Source organism: Miniopterus natalensis, chromosome 1, assembly GCF_054644295.1.
Source record: "Miniopterus natalensis isolate mMinNat1 chromosome 1, mMinNat1.hap1, whole genome shotgun sequence".
Classification (NCBI taxonomy): Eukaryota; Metazoa; Chordata; class Mammalia; order Chiroptera; family Miniopteridae; genus Miniopterus; species Miniopterus natalensis.
This window is the reverse complement of record NC_142081.1, coordinates 6,650,668-6,674,676: the sequence shown is the minus strand read 5'-3', so window position 1 is coordinate 6,674,676 and position 24,009 is coordinate 6,650,668. Positions and strand designations below refer to the sequence as shown.

At 45.9% G+C, this 24,009-nt stretch overlaps 2 protein-coding genes and 1 pseudogene across 3 annotated transcripts in view; 2 read left to right on the top strand and 1 right to left on the bottom strand.

The window, feature by feature from the left end:
• Positions 1-510: 510 nt before the first annotated feature.
• Positions 511-1,605, top strand: BDKRB1 (bradykinin receptor B1). Its single transcript, XM_016201005.2, has one exon. The coding sequence runs from the start codon at positions 514-516 to the stop codon at positions 1,603-1,605; it is 1,092 nt and encodes a 363-aa protein (XP_016056491.2). The 5' UTR covers positions 511-513.
• A 7,072-nt stretch (positions 1,606-8,677) lies between these two features.
• LOC148094004 (U2 spliceosomal RNA) lies at positions 8,678-8,857 on the top strand (annotated as a pseudogene).
• Positions 8,858-12,502: 3,645 nt separating this feature from the next.
• Positions 12,503-24,009, bottom strand: part of ATG2B (autophagy related 2B) — a 59,963-nt gene continuing 48,456 nt past the window's right edge. For both annotated transcript variants that reach the window (XM_016201016.2, XM_016201017.2), the window contains exons 35-42: positions 22,086-22,164; positions 21,568-21,775; positions 19,113-19,182; positions 18,675-18,757; positions 17,942-18,063; positions 17,544-17,698; positions 16,738-16,887; positions 12,503-13,781 (exon numbers count right to left, since the gene is read on the bottom strand). In XM_016201016.2, coding sequence (XP_016056502.2) covers positions 13,551-13,781; positions 16,738-16,887; positions 17,544-17,698; positions 17,942-18,063; positions 18,675-18,757; positions 19,113-19,182; positions 21,568-21,775; positions 22,086-22,164 — 1,098 coding nt within the window. In that variant the 3' untranslated portion in view covers positions 12,503-13,550. The remainder of the gene's footprint in view (positions 13,782-16,737; positions 16,888-17,543; positions 17,699-17,941; positions 18,064-18,674; positions 18,758-19,112; positions 19,183-21,567; positions 21,776-22,085; positions 22,165-24,009) is intronic.

The following is a 24,009-nucleotide window of genomic DNA, read 5'->3' as shown; positions in this document are numbered from 1 at the left end:
GCACCTTCAGGCTGGGGGCTGCTCTGTCCTGTCCCTTGAGTCTCTAGCACCTGGCCAAGTGCCAGCACAAAGTAGATGCTCATTAAATGCTTGTTAGACTGTTAATACTAATAACGTGGTTGTTAATAAGACTAATTGCCACCTTCCGTTGATTGCTTCCTCTATGCCCAGCAACCATGCCAAGCAGGATACAATTAGCTCCGATTTTAAAAAGAAAAGTCAGTGGGTCTAAGTGACCCACACCAAGGGTTGTGCCAGGATTTGGACTTGGGTTTCAAAGCCCTGGCCCTTTCCTTTCTACCAGGACTTGGCAAACTTCTCCTCTTACGGGAACAGATGGTAAATATTTTGAGCCCTACAGGCCTCACGGCCACTGCCGCAGCGGCTCCGCGGCTGGAACACAAGCAGCTGGGGACAATGCGGAAACGAGCGGGTGCGGCCAGGTGTCGGTGCCACTTGATTTTCCAGAACCGCGTTAGCCACGCGCTTGCTGTTCATTGCAGGTCCCTGTGGATGGCATCGCGGGCCCTCCTGGAGCTGCAGCCCTCCAACCAGAGCCAGGCGGTGCCTCCAAACGCCACGTCCTGCGACGATGCCGGGGAGGCCTGGGCCCTGCTGCACAGGGTGCTGCCCGCCTTCGTCGCCGCCATCTGCGCCTGCGGCCTGCTGGGGAACCTCTTCGTCCTGTCCGTCCTCCTCCTGCCCCGGCGGCGGCTCAGCGTGGCCGAGATCTACCTGGCCAACCTGGCCGCGGCCGACCTGGTCTTCGTCTTGGGCTTGCCCTTCTGGGCCCACAACATCTGGAACCACTTCAACTGGCCTTTCGGGGCCGCGCTCTGCCGCGCCGTCAGCGGGGTGATCAAGGCCAACCTGTTCATCAGCATCTTCCTGGTGGTGGCCGTGAGCCGGGACCGCTACTGCGCGCTGGTGCACCCCATGGCCAGCCGGCGGCACCGGCGGCGGCGGCTGGCGCAGGTCACCTGCGCGCTCATCTGGGGCCTGGGGGGCCTGCTGAGCGTGCCCACCTTCCTGCTCCGCTCCGTCAGGGCCGTCCCGGAGCTGAACGTGTCGGCCTGCGTGCTGCTGCTCCCGCACGAGGCCTGGCACTACCTGAGGATCGTGGAGCTGAACGTGCTGGGCTTCCTCCTGCCGCTGGCCGCCATAGTCTTCTTCAACTTCCACATCCTGGCCTCCCTGCGGCGGCGGCTGGAGGTCAGGAGGACAAGCTGCGGGGGCCCCGGGGACGGCAAGACCACGGCGCTGATCCTCACGCTCGTGGCCGCCTTCCTGGTCTGCTGGGCCCCCTACCACTTCTTTGCCTTCCTGGAGTTTCTGTTCCAGGTGCGGGCCATCCAAGGCTGCTTCTGGGAGGATTTCACCGACCTGGGCCTGCAGTGGGCCAACTTCTTTGCTTTCATCAACAGCTGCCTGAACCCCGTGATCTACGTCTTTGTGGGCCGGTTTTTCAGGACCAGGGTGCGGGAGCTTTATAAGAAATGCACCCCGAGAAGCCTTATGACGGTGTCCTTGTCTCGTAGGAAAGAAATCCTCCAGCTCTTCTGGCGGAATTACAACAGCAGCGAGCCAAGAGCCCCGGCTTCCTGACCCGCTGTTTCTGACATTGCAGTAGGCTGGCCGTGCCCCCGAGGTCGCCAGGCCCCGCAGTCCCCAGACCCTGTGCGTGTTTTTATGGCAACAGGCACTCTGCGGATGCAACTAAACTAAAGGCCTTGAGAGGGGGAGATGGTCCTGGATTATTGGGGTGGCCCCAATATTGGTGTAATCACAAAAGCCCTTATAAAAGGGAAGCAGGAGAGTCAAAGGAGGCGACGTCGCAACAGAAGCAAGAGGCTGGGGTAAGGCAAGGAAGGGGCCACGAGCCAAGGACTGATGGCGCCCTCTAGAGGCCGGGAAGGGCAAGGGAATGGATTTCCCCTGCAGCCTGGGAGGAAGGAACCAGCCCTGCCCACTTCCCGACAACAGCCCAGTGAGACTGATTCTGGATGTCCGGCCTCCAGAAACATGAGATAATAAATTCATGTTGTTTTAAGGCACCAGGTTTGCAATCATTTGTTCCAACGGCAACGGGAAACTAAGACAAGTTTCCAGTAAGAATCTCTTATTGCATTTCCACTTGCCCATCCAAAATTTTCTGGACTCACTGCTAGTTATAATATCTCTGTCTACCCACAAGAACTTACCTAGATGTAAATAGTTACAGCATAAAAAATAAAATGAGAGGCCGCATGAGCACGCCACAGACCCGTACCTTGAGCATTCGGAGGGACCCGGAATGGGTGTCTTCTAGGGTTGTCAGAAGGGATGCTGTGACGGGAGTGAACTTGAGCTGAGTGTTATGAAGGGCAGATCTGAATTCATGGAGGGAGGGAGGGAGGAAGGAAGGGCTGGTGGAGGCATAGCCGAGAAAAGCGAGGGCTACAAGTGAAAAAAATGTTTATTGAGCTCAGTACATCAGCATCCTTCTTGTTGCGAGACCCAGTGGTGAACCTACAAGTCTGCCTTCAAAGGAGCTCGTGGCAATAGGGACAATAACTAGGAGACTGTCACCATCAGGGTGAGAGAAGGTGCCCTGAGAACAGAGAAGGGGCGTCCTGCCTGGGGGACAGGGAGGGGATGGTTAGAGAGGTTTCCCAGAGGAAGAGACATATGCGCTGAAAAGTGCTCCAGGCAGAAGAAACCAACCAGACCCAGGGGCAGGTGGGTTCAGCTCCAGGAGGGAGGATGAAAGAAGGTGACGTATGAGGCAGTCATTCGGGATTTGAGGTTTGAGGAGAAAGAAGATGTTCGGAGGACCTTCAATGGTCAAGGGCAGAGAGGAAAGCAGGGGTGTTCCAAGAGGCTTTGAGGGCCCGGCTGAAGCTAGGAGGCATGAATTTGGTGTGTGGATTGCTCAGTTCACATTGATGGCTCTCAGGCTACATTAATAGGAGTATAGCGTCTAAAACGAGGGAGGTGAAATCCCATTCAGCTTAGCGTTGCACAGGGTACATGAGGGGTACTGTGTCCAGCCCTTGGCAGATTTAGAAGAGGCTTTGCCAGATGGATGGCCATAGCTCAAGGCTCTTGGGGGTATCAGTGAGACTATGGAGAATGGCTGCATTAGGGGAGGAAATGAACATTAGGAGGTGAGGGAAGCAGAGTGACGTTAATATGATTAAAAAACAGGCATAGTGGGAGCACATAGGTGATGGAGCAAGAAAAATAGGAGGCTGTAAGAATGTCTTGGTGGAACACTCCAAGGCGGAGCCAAGGACCAAGTGTGGCTATGGCGTTGGGTGGATGGGACAGAGGGAAGGAGGTCGTTGGAGGAGAGATGGTTAAGGAATGGAAAAGCAGGGAATGGGATGTCCACTGGCGCCCTGCAGGCAAGCAGGGTGCTGGAGGGACCTGGGGAGGAGAAAGCCATGGGTAGGGTGCCAAGGTCAGGCTCCAAGGAATGGTGGGGGAGGGGAACAAGCAGCCTCTACTGCTGAGTGGGAGGGGCTGGTCCTCAAGGGACAGCAGCAAAGACCCAGATTCAGTGTTCCTGGAGCCTGCTGATGGGGTCTGAGAGGCTGGCAGGGGCTGGGCCACCTGGTGACCACCTTTGGGTGGGTGTTCCCACCCCATAGGCTCCCTGGAGAGCAGAGATGGTTCAGGTGGCCTGGATGTAGGTCAAGAGGCAGGCTTCGGCCTGTGCACATTTAACTTGGACCTCATGGTATTGGAAAAAATATTTTTGAGTTGGGCACCAATATTTAAATTCCACCTAAGAATCTAGATTTTAGGCTTCCCTTGAATAGTTGGAAGCTCTAGCAATGCTGAGTCTGCATTCATTCATTTGGTCATTCATTCAGCTGACATTGAGCATCTACTTTGGGCCAGGCACTGTTGCAGGCACTGAGAACACAGCACCCTGGTCCTCTTGCCATTGACCTCCTGGGGCTCCCCCAGGGCACCAATCATTGGGCGTTGAGTAGCTATGCCCCTGCCGACGGGACAGGAACCCCCTTCACTGGCCATGCCCCCTCCCCAGGGGCGGTGACTGGAGTCACCCAGCTTGCTTGCCTCCAGCACCAAGGCAATTTCCAAGTCCCCGGGGAAGAAATCCAGTGAGCAGTGGCCTTGTGGCAAAGTGGCAAGAACAGGCCGGAAGATGAGGCAGGTAGAGCGAGTTGGAAGGGAACTGACCCGAATACACCTTCTTTCCTTCTAACTCAGCCCCTGCATTAAACTTGTGGCTTACAAAAATCCTTTCCCGAGGTTGCCAAGCAACCCGAATTCTAGAAGAGAAATCAGAACCTTGCTCAGAGGCTTGCGGTTCACCAGCAGACTGTCACCTGGGTCTCTGATGAGCCAGACATCTGATTTACGGGACACGCACCAGAGCACAGCCCAGCTCGGCAGCAGGGGAGAAACGGCAAACCCCACAGCGAGGGTTCTGTTGCCCTTCTCTTGGGAAGGTCAGTGTTCATTTGCAGAGGGAGGGGCTCCTGCTTTGGTTGAAAGGCTCGGTGCTGTGGGAAAAATTAGTATCTCGAGTCCCCATGGGCCTGGTAGACCTGCTCACCTGGAGTAGGTCACACCTGCGTCCAGGCCCAGGCCCACCTGGTGGCGCTGACACCTGGCACGGAGGGGAGAGTGAGCAGCCGTCCAGCAGCCTGGCGCCAGCGCCCACGTGGGCTCCCACTTTCTCTCCGAGATGTGAAGCTTCCTCTGCAACCCACTCCCTGCCTCCAGCCCACCACGCGAGCTCACAGCTGCCCCCCGCCACCCACCACCCTGTCCGTTACGGGCGTGAGGAGCACTAAGCCTCCCAAGTCCCCGGGGGAGACTCCGGGGTGTTGCAATGGACACGGACACAGGCTGTTTCTCGTTCACCGGAGATGAGTCACGGGCTTGATGAGGAGCAGGTGGGGTGTCTTCTCCTACGCGCTGGAAGCGGCTCGAAATGTGATCCAAATGAGCGCGTGTGGAACTAGGGCCATCTGAGTAAAATCTGAAACAGTAGTGTCGGTCTCTCGGTTGTGATATTGTCCCTACTTATGCCAGACGTTACCACTGGGGGAAACTGAGTAAAGAGCACAAGGGATCTCTCTGTGAATCCAATAAAAAGTTTAAAAAAGAAAATATTCTCAAGCTTAACCCCTGAATTCTACAGATGAGGAAACTGAGGCCCAGAGATCGGCAGAGACTCGGAGGTCACCCCTGAGCCCAAGTGACATCATCCAACCTGGCCCTTCTCAGATGACATCGTGGTCCCCATCTGCTGGCCTCTGCCTGCCCCATTTAGTTCAGAACTCAGGTGGGAAAACAAACCCCTGGTCCTATTGTTCTGCCCATCCAAACGTCTGTCACCCCTGGGGCAAAATCACAGCAAGCCTGGTGGTGAAGTGCAAATCTGATTCCTGGGACAGTTCTCACAAACCCTTAGCGATACCTTAATGAGTTTGGATTCAGGGTTCCTTGGCACCATGCACGTTTGGGTCAGGTAGTTTTGTGCTGGGGAGGGCGGTCCTGGGCACTGAGGGATGTTCAGCAGCACCCTTGGTCTCCACCACTGGATGCCAGGAGCAACCACTCCCCCCAGCGATGGCTTCCAAGTCTCCAGACACTACCAAATGCTCTTTGGGAACAAAGTCACCCCCGACCCTCAGCTGAGAACCACATTTTAGCTGATCTGAGCCAGTCTGGGCACATGCCCGGGTTGCCGGCTCAATCCCCAGTCAGGGGCGTGCAGGAGGCAGCCGATCAATGACTCTCTCATCATTGATGTTTCTATCTCTCTCTCCCTCTCCCTTCCTCTCTCTGAAATCAATAAAGATAAAAAAATTAAACTAAAAAAATAAACAACGGCCTCCAGGAAAGGCTGGTGGTCTTCGGAGACTTCTTGGAGGTGGTGGGCCTTCAGCCCTTGAAGGATTGAACTTAGAGGGACAGGGAGAGGCCCTGGGGCTAGGAAAGCATGAGCCAAGGAGGCTTGGAGGCAGGACACCCAGAGATGTCAGCGGAGATGTCAGCGGAGCAGGAGGGCCGCACGAACAACAGTTGGAATGATTAATTAGCCAAGCAGATAATCACTCACAGCCATCCAGGCAGGCGCTGCACGCACAGTGATTGTTTGCTGACATCATTACAGCAGAATCTCCCCTTGGGTCCAGAGAGTGACATCAGTTTAAAGCAACTCACCACTACTGATTTTGGCTTCATTCCCTGGTGTTAAACAATAATGCCCCCGCCAATGCCTGGTGGCTTCTCCCAAGGTCATTTCCCCTTTATGGGGGAGGGGGGGGGGGATTGGGAAAGAGTGAGCAAAGGAAGAGAAGACTGAGATTCAAGAGTAATGAACAAATATCAACACTAAGTAAAAACAAGAACCAACAGGGCCTGGAGCAGAGGGAGGCAAATGAGATGAGCATGGAGGTTCAGGGTCGGGGCCTGTCTTTATTTAAAAAGTTGTTTTGTTTTGCTGGGTGTTTCTACATTAACTTTACTTTCTGGAAACTCGGCATTAATTTATGGTTTCTCTTGATGACTGATGTGCCCCCGTGTCCACCCCTCCTCAGCCTTCGCACCCAAGGCCAGGGTCTCACTCGCCTCATCCTGCTCCCAGCCCCGAGTGCAGGGTTAGGGGGCTGGGGCTGCATTGTGGGCAGAGAAGCCCAAAGGGCTTCACCTTTAGATACCCCCGTGGGGAAAACACAGGAAAGATCCATATCTGAATATAAAGCACATCTCCATTACCTCATGTCCCAAATACTCCCTTATCAACCTGTTGTGAAAACTCCACCAGGGGCCACTAACCCCCCCCCCCCCCCCAGGCCAGTATTCACAGGAAGAAATTAATCGTGAAATAAAATGACATTTTTATTTTGAATTTAAGCAGTGTTCTCACTAAGAGGAAGCTGCCACAGACAAGTCTTGTGAAAGGGCTGGGATAGTTAGGATTTTTCCAAAGCCTTCCCACGGTGTGTGGGGTCAGAATTTGCACAGGCTCGGATGCACTGCCTGGGCTTTGAAGGGGCCAACACTAAACCAGAGCTCCGCTCGGGAAGAGAGCAGGCGCCCCCTGCCGACGCTGGAGAGGCATTGCTCTTTCCCCAGAAATGGTTCTAAAGGAGATAGTACGTCCTGAAGGAGGGGGAAAGTAAGTAAAAACTGAAATGTAGACGAGAGGAAGGTATTTATTTGGCCTTAGAAATGTTTATTATAAGTGAAAGGAGGATTCCTGACAATCAAGCTATATAACATGCATAAGTTAATAAATCTCAACTAAGGTTGGTGTCAAGAGGGCCTGTACGGGGTGCTCTCACACCCTACCACTCCTTGTTGGTTGCTCCAAACAAAGAAGAGACATGCCTTAGGTCCCCAAGAGGAAGATGTTTTCTACTCTACTAGCCCAGGAAGAGGAAGGTTTTCTCCTTCCCCAGCAACAGTCCAGCCAATTGGAGACTGTCGCAACCCAGCCAATGAAAAGCTGCTACATTCTAACTCTGCTGCCTCCAATGGGCAGTTTATGACAGCCCCTCCCATCTACCCCCTTTCCTGTATAAAAGCACCTTCCTCTACTTTGTTCTCCAGACTTGCCCGTGGTTTTGCCATAGCTTGCATGTCCCGAATTGCTGTTCTCTGCTACTCCTGAATCAATCCATTTTTGCTGATAAAACAACACCCGTTTTATTTTTAAGGTCGACAACATTCATAGTGATTTTAAAATAGCACAGGTTGGGGTGAGGTGTGTTTAACTTTTATTAAATGTTAAGATATGCTTTTTGAAGCTACACCTTTGAGTTTTCCATCACTCTAAGAATAATTAGGCCACATCTGGGCTGACAAAATGCTCACATTTGGGTTTTGGCAGCGAGGTTATTACTTTGCGCTGAGCAGTCACATTTGCCTTTCTGCTTCAATGGAATCTAAATGTGAGAGGGCCCCAGCGGGTTTGGCTCAGTCACGTCCTGCTTACAGGAAGTGGCAGAACTGACCAAGCAGAGCAGCCACAGTGCAGCCAGGAGAGGGAGATGCTGGAGACAGGTGCAGAGACGGATGGCACGTTTGTTCTGATCTCGGCCCGTGTTCTAAGAGCCTTTCATCTTAATCTCCTAGCCAAGTTCCTTCCTTAGCTTCCTAATTAGTGAAAGAAATTAGAGAAACTGCGCATGTTCATCTTAAATCCTTGGATGAGTGTGGGGTTTGGGAGTCAAACCATGTGACCGTGAGCAAGTACTGGACTCCTCCGAACCTGTCTCATCCTCTAACCACCACCTCTGGAGGGACCTGAGGGTCAAGAACGTGCTACAATACCCGGCCCACTGTAAGCATCTCACAAGAGCACGTGTGAAGTGTGACTTGTGCTACTCCTGACTGCTCGCAGAGGATAATTATATTGTCACATGTCACAACCTCCTTTAAAGCACTGTCTTTAAAAATAAGGATTTCGCCCCACCGGGCGTGGGTCAGCGGTTGAGCGTCGACCTAGGATCCAGGAGATCAGGGTTCAATTCCAAGTCAGGGCACATGCCCAGGTTGCAGGCTCCATCCCCAGTAGGGGACGTGCAGAAGGCAGCCGATCAGTGACTCTCTCATCATTGATGTTTCTCTCTCTCTCTCTCTCCCCCTCCTTTCCTCTCTGAAATCAATAAAGATATATTTAAAAAAATAAATAAATAAGGATTTCATCACTTCTTGGTCTTTTGGCTAAGATGAAGCGTTCTGTTCTCATCAGTTTAACATCTGATATGCCCTCTATCTGAGGACAACATATTAAATGGATTTTGGGGGCAAGGAGATGAAACAGTCTGTCCACGTTGCACATGGACCCCGTGTTGTAGTGCCTCCAGGAAATAGTGCAAAAAAATTAAGGATTTCTTGGGAACATTTGAGATCTTGCTTCCTGGCATACGTCAGTTTGGCTCAAATAAACACCTATAAAAATTCAAGAAAAGTATCTCTTTTAAATATTCCTTTTTATAAGTAAAAATATTCCTCCAAATAAAATATTTATCAAGTATCTAGCTAGGTCCCTATGATCAAACCTACAGGATGTGTTTACCCCAAGTCTACCTTGTAGGGATGAGATAACTAACACAGTGATTCATATCCCTAAGGGGGCTAGAGTGGCAAATTTTACCATCACAAAACTATATATCTCAGCAGTTGGCAGCAGGTAGATACAGCATTTGCCATGAGCAGTCCCAGGACTGTAGGACACCATTTCCCAGTAACAGGATCTGACACAGACTGACCCCTCACCCCCCAAAGTACTGTGTACAGACCTTGGGAACAGTTCTTGGAGAAAGACAATAGTGTTTAAAGTGAACGCTAAAGAGTATTTTAATCTTCTTCAAGAGTATTCTTAGTTTCATGGTATTTTAAATAGTCATGCTAATCAGTTACATTTCCACAAAGATACTTGTACAGCTTCAGTACCCACATCCATAATTACCTTAGTTAGGAAACTTAGGAAAGGTGGCAATGATGGTCAACACATACAACGTATGTTCTTTACTGTGGTGAGATCAAGACACGGTCTAAATCAGGATGGATTAACATGAAAGCTGCACTTGGCACCCCAATTTTGCAAAAAAAGTCCTGTGTGGCCGGCAAGTTACACAAACAACATAAGACAAATCCAGCTAGCTATCAGAAGCTGCCATGTCAGATACACAAATTACACGTGAAACAGCAAAGTAAACACATTTTTTAAAGGAGGGGCTGCTCTTTCAACCACTCAGGGATTAGCACTGTCACTGGGTCAGCCAACATCATGCTTACAGCCTCTTGAAATCTCTGGTACTTACTATGAAGCAACATGCTTGAAACCAAGAGGCCAGCGGTTGTTACAGGAGGTGAAACTCTCTCTGTAACACCTATGTTTTTAAAAGTTGCTGGCATTTCAAAATATGAATTGCTGAAACTCTGCTGAATTTAGAATCCCTAGAGAGGCCTATTGTGGGGGTGGGGGGTGGAGGGGGGTTTAGACAGCCTTTTCTACTCTGGTTTGCAGACAGTACAGTGAAAAGGAAAATACTTCTGGTTAAAAGTGGCTGACTTACAACTGTGCACATAAGAGTCTGTGAAAGGGACCAGAGTGCCCAGCATATCCTGAAATACAGAGACAAAAATAAATTGGCATTAAAGCACTCAATTCTTATATGAAATGACTACCTTCCAGTAAACAGAGTAAGATTTTTTGGTAATGGAAACAAAGAAATCTTTTTCCCCCTTCATTATCCATACACTATACAAATAACCTTTTTTAACCAAAGGCTCACTAATATGTATTTGATACCACTGGTACATCCAAGGTGATGCATTTGCAGATGCAAGAGTATCACTTTGTCTGCTCAGTACCTCCTTCTAGGAAGCTTGAGAACTTCACAGACATGTAGGCGGCTCTCCTGTCTTAAGCAGGTCAAGGGAAAATGGAGTAAGACTGCTCAGAACACCAGCGATGCAGGGGAGCTGTACCCAGCGCGGCTGCAAGAAAACCGGCACAAAGTTAAATGACTTCACTTGAGTCAAGCCCCAGCTTCATACAACATTTAAATTAATGTTGACAATTGTCAATCCTGAAACCATTCAATGCAGGTATAGATTCCTCATTTCAAAAAGCTTAAATCCAACGCTGCCTGCTTGCTCTGCATGTAGTGCAAGAGCCCAAGTCAACAGCATGTGGAGGCACTGCCACCCCCCAACCCTCCACAAGCACCCCTTGCAGCAGCAGACTGTTTGGACTGTTCTGAAGCTGAACAAAGGCAGCAAAGCTACAGAACACAGCAAACCTGCTTGGAAATGACAGCAACCTGGGGACAGGAAGGAGGGAAACTGGGTTATCCAAATCAGCCCTGTGCAAGAGAAGACATGGCCATGGCCGTGGCCGTGGCTTGGATGCCTTTGCAGCAGAAGGTGGTCTAACTGAGTTCTGTAGCACTGTGGGCTCTGAAGTTCACTGGCGGCTCTGGATCAGGCTTGCTTACCTGGGCTTGCGGGGAGATACCTACATGGAGTCAGTGCAGCCACAGGTGCACACACCATCTACTCCACTCAGTATAACATCAAAAGTCAACCCGCAGGCACAGTGGCCGTTCAGAGACGCAAAAGTCTTAACAGGTCCATAGCTACTCTGTGTGATGTGACCACTCTCGCTTGACAGTGCCATCAGCGTGAGGTATCAGGTCTGGGTACTCTATTGAGCATCACACCCATGCCATCACACATGCACACACACACGCATTCGCACACCCTGATCATCGGATGCCTTCTTTGGGCTTTGTGGTAAGAAATCCCTTTGTTCATGGAGAGGAACACTGGGGTTTAGAGAAGTTAAATGTCTTAGCCAAATCATCCACTTGGTAAGTCACAGCTCTGGCAACCCAAGAATCCTGCCCAACACCCTTTTCACTGTGTCATCACAACATAAACATTTGGTGACATACTTTTAAAAAAAGAAAAACACTAAGGATACTTAATAATGCTGAAGTGTTGGAATATAAATACATAAACATCTTCAGTAAAGAGCATCCTGGTTAAGCTGGCCATGAACAGCCCTGCAACACTGGGTCTTCTGCGACACAAGGTTTGTTCCCAAACAGATTTTACCCACAGCCGTGCAGGGGGCAGAGCAGAGAGGGCCATGAGATCACATATAAAGTAGGGCTTGGATGGGATTTATAAACCTAGCTTCTCAAACGGTGGGTCCCTCTGCATCTTCCAGTACAAAGATTATTTCTCCATATACTACATCTCGTTGAACTTAAAGAATTAGTGCAACTATTGGAAATATATTTAAAATGAAGGAGATTTTACACTTTTAGGTTTGAGCAAACGTTTTCCAGTCTGATTAATCATCCCAGATAACATGGTAGTGTTGTGCGGTAGGGAGAATGGAGCACACGGGGGCGATGGGCAGGGAGTCGGAATGTGCCCCACAAGCAGACTGTACCTTCCCGCTCGTGAGCAGCCAAGGCTGTGCTTGCTCAGGACCCTGTTCTCATGGCCTGCACTGAGCGGACAGAGCAGCAAGGGGCTCCATGATGCCTGAAAGGTGGGTCTTCTGAGCCATGAAAAGGAAACAAACTAAAAACAAATGCTATTTAGCACAATTTTTATAAATTCTAAATGTCCAGATTATTGGTTTACAGTGCTTTCTTGTTCATAAAATGTAGAGAATAAAACTGATTTGATGTCATTTTCCAAACCCCAGACTGAAATGTGGTTCTGAAATCTAAATTCCCCTCGATGGCACAGCCCACATTAGAAATGACAGCTCTCACCCTGTGGCTCTCCACAGCGGAGGAACACGAGTCCCACAGTTCTTCCTTCCAGGTGCACCCAAAGCCAGAGACTAAGCAACTCCCCTCTCGTCCCCAGTAATGATTTACTCGATATTAACCAAAGTCGATCCTGAGAAAGTGTTCCCAAGTAGCTTGGGATACATCACAGTATTGCATCTATGAATATGCTCTAAGAAAAGCAAAATACTCATGGAATCATAAAACAATTTTACCTTTAAATAAAAATACTTTATTCATTCCTGACAGGTTATCAAAACTTACATTGTTAACCAAGTAAAAACGTACTTCGGAATAACTGACTAGGGCATCTGAGAGGATATTTGGTTAATTTGAAAAGCATAAAAACCATTTCCAGTCTCCCTTTCCACACACTCCCAGCCAGCCTGCACTACACCTGCTCACAACTGAACATATAAACAATTAGGTGGGCCCCAGCTCATTACAGAATGCACATTTTCACTTACACTCCAAATAAACAGGAATTATTATACTAGATTACCTTCCTTCCCAAACACTCCTTTTTGTATTTTGTGTAACTTTGTAAATTACATACAGAAGACAGCACATGACTTGTATAAACCTAAACACACACACACACACACACACACACACACACACGATAAAGTGCAACACAACAGGACACATCTGGACATCCACATTCTCGGCGCCCACAGAGGACTTTCTGCGGACGTGGAAGAATGGAGCCTCAGGGCATGAACACAAAACCCACAGGATGGGTTACTTATGAATTCCTCGTGACGTACGCTGGGCAGCCTACCTGCTCTGCTTTGCCTGTGGCTCTCTCTCACTCACTCTCCAAGGGAGTGAGAAGCTGTGAGTCGTCCCAAACCTTGAGAAAAATCAGCTCCTCAGAGTGACCTTGGCAGTACTCTCAAGGTGCTCAAATACTCCTGAGCACCCTGCACTGTGAGAGGAGATAGCCAAGGACAGCTCATCTGCAACCAGGATAATCAGAGTCATTTTAATAAAAGCAAGCACTTCACTAACTTGGCAGCAAATGCTTCAAGGACTTTTGACACCAGCCACCAAGCATTTTGACAGGCAGGTACCAAACTAGCCCTAAAATGACAGGCGTTTCGGTTGCATGTTTTTGTGATATTAAATTATTTAACTAAGAAATGCTTTTGTTCCTGAGATGAGCACAATAAAATGAAATGAGTTCCCTCTCAAACGGCAACGGGACCCTCTGCTCCTGAGTCCTGCCCTCATCGCGTGAGAATCGTGTCTGAAGTATCAGTCCTCCCCGTGGCGCCACTTCTGCGACTCGTCCTGCCGAACATCGGGCCGAATCTGGTTCCTCATGCCTCCCAGCACGTTTGAGGTTGCTTCTGTGGCCACGATCAGAGGCTTCACCACGGCCGGAGGGATCTGGCGCAGGACTTCGCCCACGGCCCCTGTGACTCCCCGGCTCTCGTGTTCTCGAGCTGCGGTCTCGTAAATGGTGTGAGCCGTGTCTGTGATGCCCTGAGGGGGGCCCGCAGAGAAGGGGGTAAGTTACTGGTCAGAAAACTCTAAATTGTCCTATAATCACACTTTCGTAGAATTATTCAACATTATGTTGAAGTAGACAAAAAAATAAAACGGCTTTCGAGATAACCCAGGATAATTCTTTTTATGACAAAATTCTAATTATAAGGGAGTGTTTAAGAGGCAATTATGATGACGCAGTATTTGCTGCGACACTGCAGGAAACGCAGCTCAGCCATAGCTTCACAGGGAGGTGCGGAGATCCAAGGGCCAGGAGAGGCCTCCGGCACAGTAACCACCAGAGCAACTCAGCCCCTGGAGTGAATAAACCAGGAACATGGGGATCGTTCCTCTGACTCAACAGTAACAGGAAAACCTAACTCTCCTAGGCCCCAGAATATTATTTCATTTGTTTTAAATTACGGGCTATGTGCTAGAAGGTAGAAGATTCAGTTAAGATAAAGGGCTAAATAGAACATTTTATTGAACTACATGGAGAAAATCCTGAGAACATAAAGCAGGAGCATGCTTAGTAATTAGAAGCAGAGCTTCTGGGGCGTTTTCATCTTTCTTACACCTGCCTAACACTGGCACCACCACGACTGCTGAGCTCTGAAGCTGGAAGCTGCACACGCAACTGCCGGCCAAGCCGAGGAGCAGTGGTAAATAATCCTCACAAGCAACTGCGAATCTCTGCCATCTGTCTGGCTCAGACACCCCCAAGGAGACGGTCCTACTGCCACCAGTTCACTGACAGGCTCAGTGCAAGACACTCTGGGCTCTCCAGGGATCAAGGAACCTTGACCCACCCAGAACAGGGCATCGCTCTGACAAGCTAACAGAGAATCATTTCTATGCAACGTGACGGGCACACACCGTACCATGGGGGGACGAGGGGGACGAACTGCAGAGGAACTAAAAAAAAGTGCTATTTTAAACTATCTACGAGATAACAGCCAATGAATGAAACGAGTACAATAAAGAAAATGCTGACAATGTATTCAAATCTTAGCCCCATCACTCTTAGCTTTGTGACCTCCTTCAAACAGGGAATTAAAATACTGTGACGGTTGTTAGAATTAAATGAAATACTGCATCTTAAGAGTTTGGCACAGCTTAGCAGGCACTAAGTGTTTATTAACTAATTCCCAGATAACCACCACACCCTAACAACTAACTACCTGACTACCACACAACAGTTATGTAAAGCAGGGTCGGCAACCATTCCCTAGAAAAGGCCAGATTGTAAATATTTGTGGGCCTGGCTGCAGAAATCAGTTCTTAGCTGGAAGGTCCATACAGAGCAGGCACCACCAGGTCTAACCTGCAGGTTATAGCCTACTGACCCCTATACAGGAGCAGCCTGTGACACACATGGATGCTCTCCCTTGATCTCTGAGGAAGGAAGAAGGAATATTTATCTAAAAGGAAGGAATACCTATCACCATTCAGGAATCTCTATTTAAAAAGTTTTTTCATACAGAATTCAGGTCCGGTCTAATCGACACACCCTACCACCTCTATCCACGCTTACTGCTCCCACCGCCCCTTCCTTCCTCTTTCGTATTCGCAGACTTAGAGAAAAAACTAAACACTAGACCCAAATCCCGGTTCCAACCCTGCTGTACTACCTGCGCCGCGGTTCCCTGGGGAGGCATTCCTGCTGAGCCTGTCCCCCATTTCTCAGTGGGGACCACCACCCACCTCTCTGAGGGTTACTATGCACCTGGTACAAAATAAGCACACAAGTATTCGTGTTAAAACGAGCACAGATGAAATTAGGCGAGTGTTCGCAAATCGCAGCGCTACCTACCCGAGAGCGATTATAACCTGCAGCCAGCATCCCTGCCCTGCCTGCACCCCAGGGTCACATCTACAAACCCAATTTCTAACACATCTACTGACAACAGCCCAATCCCGACACCTGCAGGCGTAGGTCTGACTGGCAGTTCTCTCTCTCTAGTCTCCTGACTGCATCTCTTTTCCAGAAGGGTGACCAGTGGTCTTGCCTTCATTTATCCACTAATACATTTCCTGGGGGTCCTGCCTCAGTGGTCTTCCACAGGCTACTTCCGTCGGCTAGAAGGCTGCCCTCAGCACTTCTGGGGTCAGTGTGTGGTGGGAGAAATATCTTTAATGAAATCCTAATATGCGAATCATAAGTAAAATGACCTTAAACTTCATGTCATATTAAAAAGAACATCAAGAAAGATGAAGACAGGGAATGCCCCTGACAACAGCCAGAAGGCCCGGGGCTCACTGTGCAGCTCCATGATGACGTGGCAACATTTAGCCAAGGTCAAGATTCAAGTCGTTACCAACCACCAACTCCACCTTCCCAACCTGCACAGGTGAACGAACAAAGAGGCTCTCATATGAACACTCCCAGAGCTGAGTTCTAGGGAAGGATGGGAACAGTGTCCCTGGAAAATAAGCAATGACATACTGTAGAACAGTGTAAAGTCCAGGTACATACAGCAACATGGCTATAGCCTGAAAGATGTAAGTTACAGAACGATATATATAACACGTTAACTTTTAAAATGCAAACAATAGCATGTTTGCTTATGAGTCACACTTGTACAACAGAACCATGAAAACATGCACAGAAAAATCTGTACCATCTTCAGGACAGTGACGGCTGGGGGATGGGATCAGGGTGAGCAGGTCACTGGAAAACCTGTATTTCTTAAATCTGAGGTAAATGCAGCAGAGTATAAATACACGTTGGACCCAGCTGGTGAGAGCCTACTGTCTGTCTATTCCTCGCTCTTTCCTGTGGGGAAAGAGAGCCCATCTTTCCACTGGGTCCCTCCTCTCCTTGGGAGCCCACCAGTCACAACACACCCTCTGCTCTGACCTGACGCACACATTTGCACCCACTGTCAGGAGCATCTCCAAGTCCACTGCTATGGAAGCTAGTTCTGGATGGTTCCACTCAAGTACCACCTACCTCCTTCACGACACTGTAGGCCTTGGCCACACCTTCCCGCAGGTCTACTGGCTGGTGGGCTAAGCGGTGGTGAGGAAACCTTCTGGTCTTCTTGGGCTCGATAGAAAGGGTGCCAGGAGACACCATGTCATAAGCAGTCTCTGCCGCTGCCTGGACCATTTCATAGACAGTAAGAAATGGATCAGAAGGAAGTCTGAAGTAATGCCCCAAGAGTACACTTCCCACAGGGACTGAGGAAGCACAGAGGGGCTCACGTGCTCTTACAAGGCACTTCTGAATTCTCTATAAGACTTTATTACTTTTACAATAAGAATGTTAAAGTGTACATTCAAAACTAATACTATCTGATCGAGCTGATTTTTTCAGTCCTTCCTCTGTCCTCTGGGGATATTCTCCATGTCACCAGGTTATCAAGAATGCACAGTCTGGATAAGGCCAGTTGGAGCTTAATATTTAATATAACAAACTGAATATAACTACTGTTTAATCTGCAACACTTTCTTTACAATTAGCTATGATCTTTTCCTATGAATGTGGTGAAATAATCCTTGGATAACTTAATGCTTATAATTTACCTGAAATAGGCAAACAAATGTGACAATGTATTTTACTGCTTTATTCTACTAATTACTTAACACTGGATAACCAATTTTTAAAAAGCATGATATTAAATCATTACAAATAAAATATCTATTCTCAACATTCTGTATATTTTCACAATATCATTTTTAAAACAAAAGGATGGCACTATTCTGCAGGGGCTCGTCCGCTCTGCACAAGGTCAGGTGTGGCCTGCGGACAGGTACCTGTATGGCTTGCACCATTCTGTTGGTGAGCTCCAGCGCAGCCATGGCTGTCGAGGTGCCGAAGGAGGCAGCGCCCCTCTGAAACCCCCTGACGATGCGGCCATCCTTCCGGTACTGCTCTATTGGCAACCACACCAAGTCCTTCAGGCCTTGCACTAGAACAAGACAACATATAGAAGTCAACAGCAGTGCTGGAGCTCAGAGATGGCTCCATTCCAACCCTGGGGCTTTTTAACCCCTGAAATGGGAAACAAAGTTTTCTGTGTCTGACTGCAAATGTAGGTTTTCTAGAAAGATGGTCCTCACACAGACTCTCAAAGGCATCCATGACCCAAAAAGGGTTAAGTACTACTGATTAGATAAAATAACTTACCTTCTGATTAAAAAAGAAAACTCACCTAATTGTACTAGTGAGTGCATAGGCCCAACACCTCCCAGGATTCCTGGTAGCTGGTTCTTCTTGATATCAGCTAGCCACTCAGTGATCGCATAGGAAAGCAATTTGTCAACACCTAGCAAACTGGAGCAGATGGCTGTTAGTACACAGGATGGAGAAAAATTTATAGCTTTAGGTAAGTTTGGGGGATTCATCACTTAAGACAAAAGAAAATTTACAAATTACAAGGGCAAAATACTATAGATGCTCTATGTGAATATATTCGTACATATAAATTAATGTATACACATATTTATAACCCAGTTGTGCTGTTAATAATTTCTACAAGGCTTAGGTAATATGTATAAGTGTGTTTTAACACTGCTCTTTTTTCTTGAACATCTAAAGCTCTAGCATAGGATTAACTCAATGTCTACAAATTGCCACACAGTTCTTAGCTCTACCTTGTGAACTTCCAGTCTTTTCACCAAATAAGATGATGTACAACTTTGGGAAATTATTTAAAATATCATAACTACAGCTGTTTTTGAAAAATACTACTCTGTTCAAATTACTTCTACTCTCTCAAAATAAAACCTAGCCCTAATCAGTAAGGATCCTGTAAAAATGAGCTCTCTGCAAACAATACTGTAAATGATTAAGTTATGCATGCTTGCTAAGAAAACTCCATTTTAATTGGTTGTAAACTAACTTCAGTGGCTACAGCTTAAAGCCTCACATAATGATGGGCTCACCCATGCCGATAGAAGAGCCTCTTCAGCTTCAGTTCAGAGCAGTTTAACTGGGCCAGGCCAATCAAGATTCCAGCTAATGTACCCTTTAAATTTAAAAATAAAAAAGATGACCTTGATCTGTAAATTGACTCAACATTTAAAATAGTTATTACTTGTGAAAGTCAAAGCAATATTCACTAATGAAGCTAAAACACTTAAAATATTTACAGCAAAACAATACATATTTTATAATAGGTATGACACAATTTATATAAAATTTTACTCATGAGTTCTCAAGCAAATGGTATTTAATTTACTTTAAAAACAATTAAATTTTAAAATCTTGCACTGTATTTCATATATTAAACAAAGGCAGAAAACAATTGTTTTAAAAACTGAGTCCATTAGAAAAACAAATGAGATAATTTTGTAGAGTATATTTATACAAAGTTTCCAAACCTGATCCATGGATACGTGTTTGCCATGATAATCAAGTCGAATAGGAACTTCTGACGTGAATCTAAATTCTCTGAAGGTAAAGAAAGAAGGGGAGTTATTTATTTAAATTACTAATAGTTGAAATTAGATATAATTTGTTCAATTGAAGAATACAAACGAAACCACAAAATAAATAAAAGAGAATGCCTTTTAGCTTTACATTAATATAACTAAACCAACACTAATCATCTTATGAATTGTATTTATTATATTTAAACTTTCTTGCATGAACCTTTTCCTAGTTTACTAAATAATGTTCATCTTAGAAAAAATTTATTTTGGAAGGTATTCTTAATTCATAGAGAACAAATTAATAAAAACAACCATCATGATTAAACCAAATAATATAATCATTACCAAAAAGTGAAAAAAAAAAAGAGGTAAGGAATTTATTTTTAGCTCCATTATGAAGCAGAAAAGAGCCAGAAAAAGTGGACATGAATCCCAGTTTTCCAAAGTTATATGGGAAGCAATCATGGGCAAGTCACTTAACCTTCCTGAGCCTAAACATCTTTGTCAATAAAATTTTTTAAAATGCCACCTACACTGATAAATTTTAGTGAGCATTCTCGAGGTTAATGCTTGTAAATAGGCTATCGAAACTCAAACCCTGGGAACTCTATGAGGACATTATACACTGAAGGCACGCATCAGACAGAAGGAGCTGGCTTCCAGAGGCTGAACTGTGCACTGGAACCTGAAACACGTTTTCCCTACAGAATCAATGTAAGCTGTCCACAAAGACCACTTCACCTACGGTAAAATGAAATGCTGTCTTCACATCGATCACTACAAGAAGCCTGGGACCCAGGTCCTCTCTCGTCTTCTCAATATTCATCTCCATGTGGTTCTCTGAGCAACAGCCCCTCAACACTTTCCTCTTCCTTTCTTACTTTTTTCCCCATGGCACATAATAGTATGTTTTAATTATTTTTAAGTTCAGTTAAGTGGGCATTTTTCTCTACTGTGTTCATTGTGACTAGAATAAAATGTGGCATACATATAGTATTCGCTGGATAAATAAATGTTGAATAAGTGTTGGGGAAAACTTACTAGGCCATCCCTTGGAAAATGCACTGAATTCAAGATTAAGTCCTGTGTTCTAGTCCTGACTCAACCACTCACTGTGTGGTCTTGAGCAAGTCAGCTCACCTCTCTGGGTATCAACTTCCTCATTTCTACAGTGAGTAACCTGGACTATAGCACTGATTACCCTCCCAGGGTCCTGGGCCCTCTAGGAGAGTTTGAGAGTAGAAATAGAAATGTGTAAGCTATTTTAAATAGTCTAATGAAAAAAATAAACAATTACCTAAATGGCACATAAGTAAGACTGCCATAAAAGCTAAAAAATGTCAGATTTCTTTGCTTTCAGGCCAGAATTTTAACAATTCAATTTCTTTTATACTACTTATCCAGCATTCACAAAAACCAAATTGGTAGTTTATATGCGATTCATATAAAATGAGAATTCAAATTCAAATTATTACTTAGAATACACAATTTTGGGGGGAGCAAATTTTTTAAAAAGGAAAAGATCAATGTGTGAAAATAATAAGAAAGGGTCTTATTTTTTGGTGGGACGGTTTGGAACCACCAGAGATCATCTAACCCAGGGTCTTCCCAATTCTCATATATATATATTTTTTAATCTTTCATCAGTATACATGATATTTAAAACCTAAAGTCTCACCTCAGAACTTAGAGGGACCACTGATGTCAATGGGAGAGGAGCACAGAAAACCAGGGAAGGTAGCTACTTGTCCCTTACAGCACAGGCGGGTCTGATCGTTACCCTTTCTCCTCCCAATAGAGCCAGGGCTCCAGCCCCGCCATGGAGGGTCGCGCGAGAAAGAAGATGGGGCAGTGAATGGTCTGGAAAGGAGGGATGTGCTCCAGTGTGTAACCGGCTCGCCAGGCAGTTGGTCAGGAGTCACAGCAGACAGCAGCACCAGGACCTGGGCTTCCTGGTAGTGCCAACTTAGCCAGGGAGGGAGGGGGCAGGAAAGACACAACCGTGACGGGGAGGGCAGACAGAGAAAACTAGAGAGAAAACTCCCATAAGGAAAAAGGGAGGGATATCGAAGGTGAGGTGGGTAAAGGAACAGAGGAAAGGAAAAGCACCTATTTGAGGAGGCACAAAGGGGCTGTACAGTGACTGGGAAGACAGGGACAGGAGGAAGGGGAGAAGTTAAGAGGAAAAGGAAACTCCTGCTACAGAATCAACAGAGAAGACTCCTCCACTAGGGTCACAATGTGTAAAATGAGAGGTGGGACACAGATAAATAAGTACACTGGCTGATGATTTGGCAGTGAGAAGAGGCACTGGTAGCCTCAGGACTACCCGAACACAAACGGATTAAAGAACAATCTTCCAAACCTAAAAGAACTTCCCTGTTATAAAAATTAAATGATTTACCTAAAAAACACAGGCTGGTCATTAAAGGATGCCTCTTCAGCCGAGAAGGCCTGCTCTTCCTCCCCGTTAACCACTTCTGCCACGTTGGCACTGTTGTTTGGGGAAGGCTGCTTTGGCCCAGGGAAAGAAAGAACTAGACTTGGCTCCTTTGAGGTACTTAAATGCCTTGGCAAACTGCAGGTGACATCAGCTCCAGGAGACTTCTTAACTGAAATGTAATGCGCACTTTTGAAAAATTGGGTATGTTTCCTTAGAGCAACCATTTACAGCAACCTAGATATAACTTGTTTTACTACATTTCATTTAATAAACACTTTAACTGGTACAGAGAAAACTGGCTTTCACCTTTGAAATTATTACTTTTACATAAACTGTATTTGCATAATTTAACAAAAATAAACACAGGACACATTTATATAAACGAAAATGAAGACTATATAAGTACATTCTCAAAAAGGCCTTATAACAAAATCAATCTGAGTACTTGTTATGGACTTTTTCAACAACACATTTAGTACCTTCTGGATCTGGAGCCATGAGAAGCTCTACTTCTGTCGAAAGACTTGTGAAAAAATCCTTCAGGAAGAACAGGGCATCCTAAAGTTGAGAGATGTAATTATAAGTAAAAGGAGGGGGGGAAAGGCACATCTACTTCTAAACCTTTGAAGCTAACTGTTCATAGACAGCTGTAATTTCCTGAGTCCTTACTGTGTCGGGCATTGTTCCTACCCTCATTCTCTTGCTCACTCTCACACATTCACTCACACTTCCCTGTTAGAGATGTGAAAGTTAAGACACAGAACTTAAAATTACAGAGCTACTTCTAAATCAAAGTACATCATCATTTTCTTAGAAGCACAGCACCCTCCCTCTCATTTGGCATCAGTTCTAACTCTGCCTGGGTGGTGGTAATATTACTAACAATAAGCACAGCAGCTAGCATGTCCTGGATACTTACATGTGCCTTAAAGTTCTCACTGTCTCATTTCTGCTTTTACCACTATGTTACATTTTCTTCACTGGGTGTGACATTCAAAATTAAAATTAAATTAAATCACCCATTCAGTTTGGCCTCTTCTGAAATTATAAAATTATGAACAAAAATGTATGGATCCAGCTTGATGCTGCCGACACAGCCCTATTTGCCCACTACTGGCAGCTTCATTTTGCCTTCCTCACTCAAACTGACAAATCCGTTTTGAAGAACATGAAAATTAAATGCCTGAACCTATTCTTTACACTTCCCTTCCATTTAAAAAGTCCTAAGTTAGGATAAAGCATTAATATTGCACCAAAATGCAATGTGAAGGTAAACTATAGCATCACAATATTTGGTAGCACACACAAAATTTGGCAATTCCAAAAAATCTGACCAACTACTGATCACATTGATCAGAAGTGTAGGTGATAAAAGTTAGAAAGGCATTTTCTAGGTAATGTGGCAGATGGGACTGAACAACAAGCAGTCATGTCAACAGTACTGGAAACACACTGGCTCTGCAGTAGGGCAGTGGGTTCGTGAACTGTTCATTATATTATGCTTTACACACATATTTTATATATTATTTACATTATATACATTTATATGTTACTATATATGTGGATATATACACACACATATATATCAAATATTAGATGTTAACAAAGCTAACAGTATATGAAATGTTATTCTTTGGCCACTAGGTGGTGATATATTAATGCTATGCTTTTTTTATGACTGCCTTCAAAAAACAAAGAGAAAATTCCAGGTATAAATGTGCTCTTTAAAAAAGGAAGACTAAAGAGACAGTGGTTTACCCACTTTTACTAAAAATGCACACACACATAAAGAAAAAGAAAAAACAAAGAGATACTAATCATTGGCTTTTCAAAATGTCCTCAACATTTTTTTTATTTTGGTATTTATGCTGAACTCTTTAGAATTCATAACACTAACAACCTAATTTTAAAACTAGCAACACAGAGACACTTCACAAAAGAAGATAAACAAATGGCAGATAAGTACATGAAAAGACCCACAGCACCGTTAGGCATCAGGGAAATCTAAATTAAAACCACCATGAACACCAAGTACAACAGCTAAAATTAAAAAGACAGTAATACCAAGTCAGGTGAGAGCGTGAAGCTGCTGCAGTTCCCATGTTACTGGTGGGAACAGACAATGGGGCAACCACCATGGAAAAGTGTTTGGCTGCTTCTTATAATAGTTAAACACACATCTACCCTATGATCCGGAAATTCTGTTTATAATACCCAATAAAAATGAAAACATATATCCATAAAAAGACTTATACACAAATTTCCAACAGCTTTATTCATAAAAGCCAAAACCACGAAAACAACCTAAATGTAAATCATTAAGTAAATGAATAAAAAAACTGTGGTGCACCCATACAGTGGCACTACTCAGCAATAAAAATTAACAGGCTGCTATACATGCTA

What these genes read in the sequence shown, in the direction of transcription:
- BDKRB1 (XM_016201005.2), top strand. Translation starts at nt 514, where the DNA reads ATGGCATCGCGGGCCCTCCTGGAGCTGCAGCCCTCCAACCAGAGCCAG.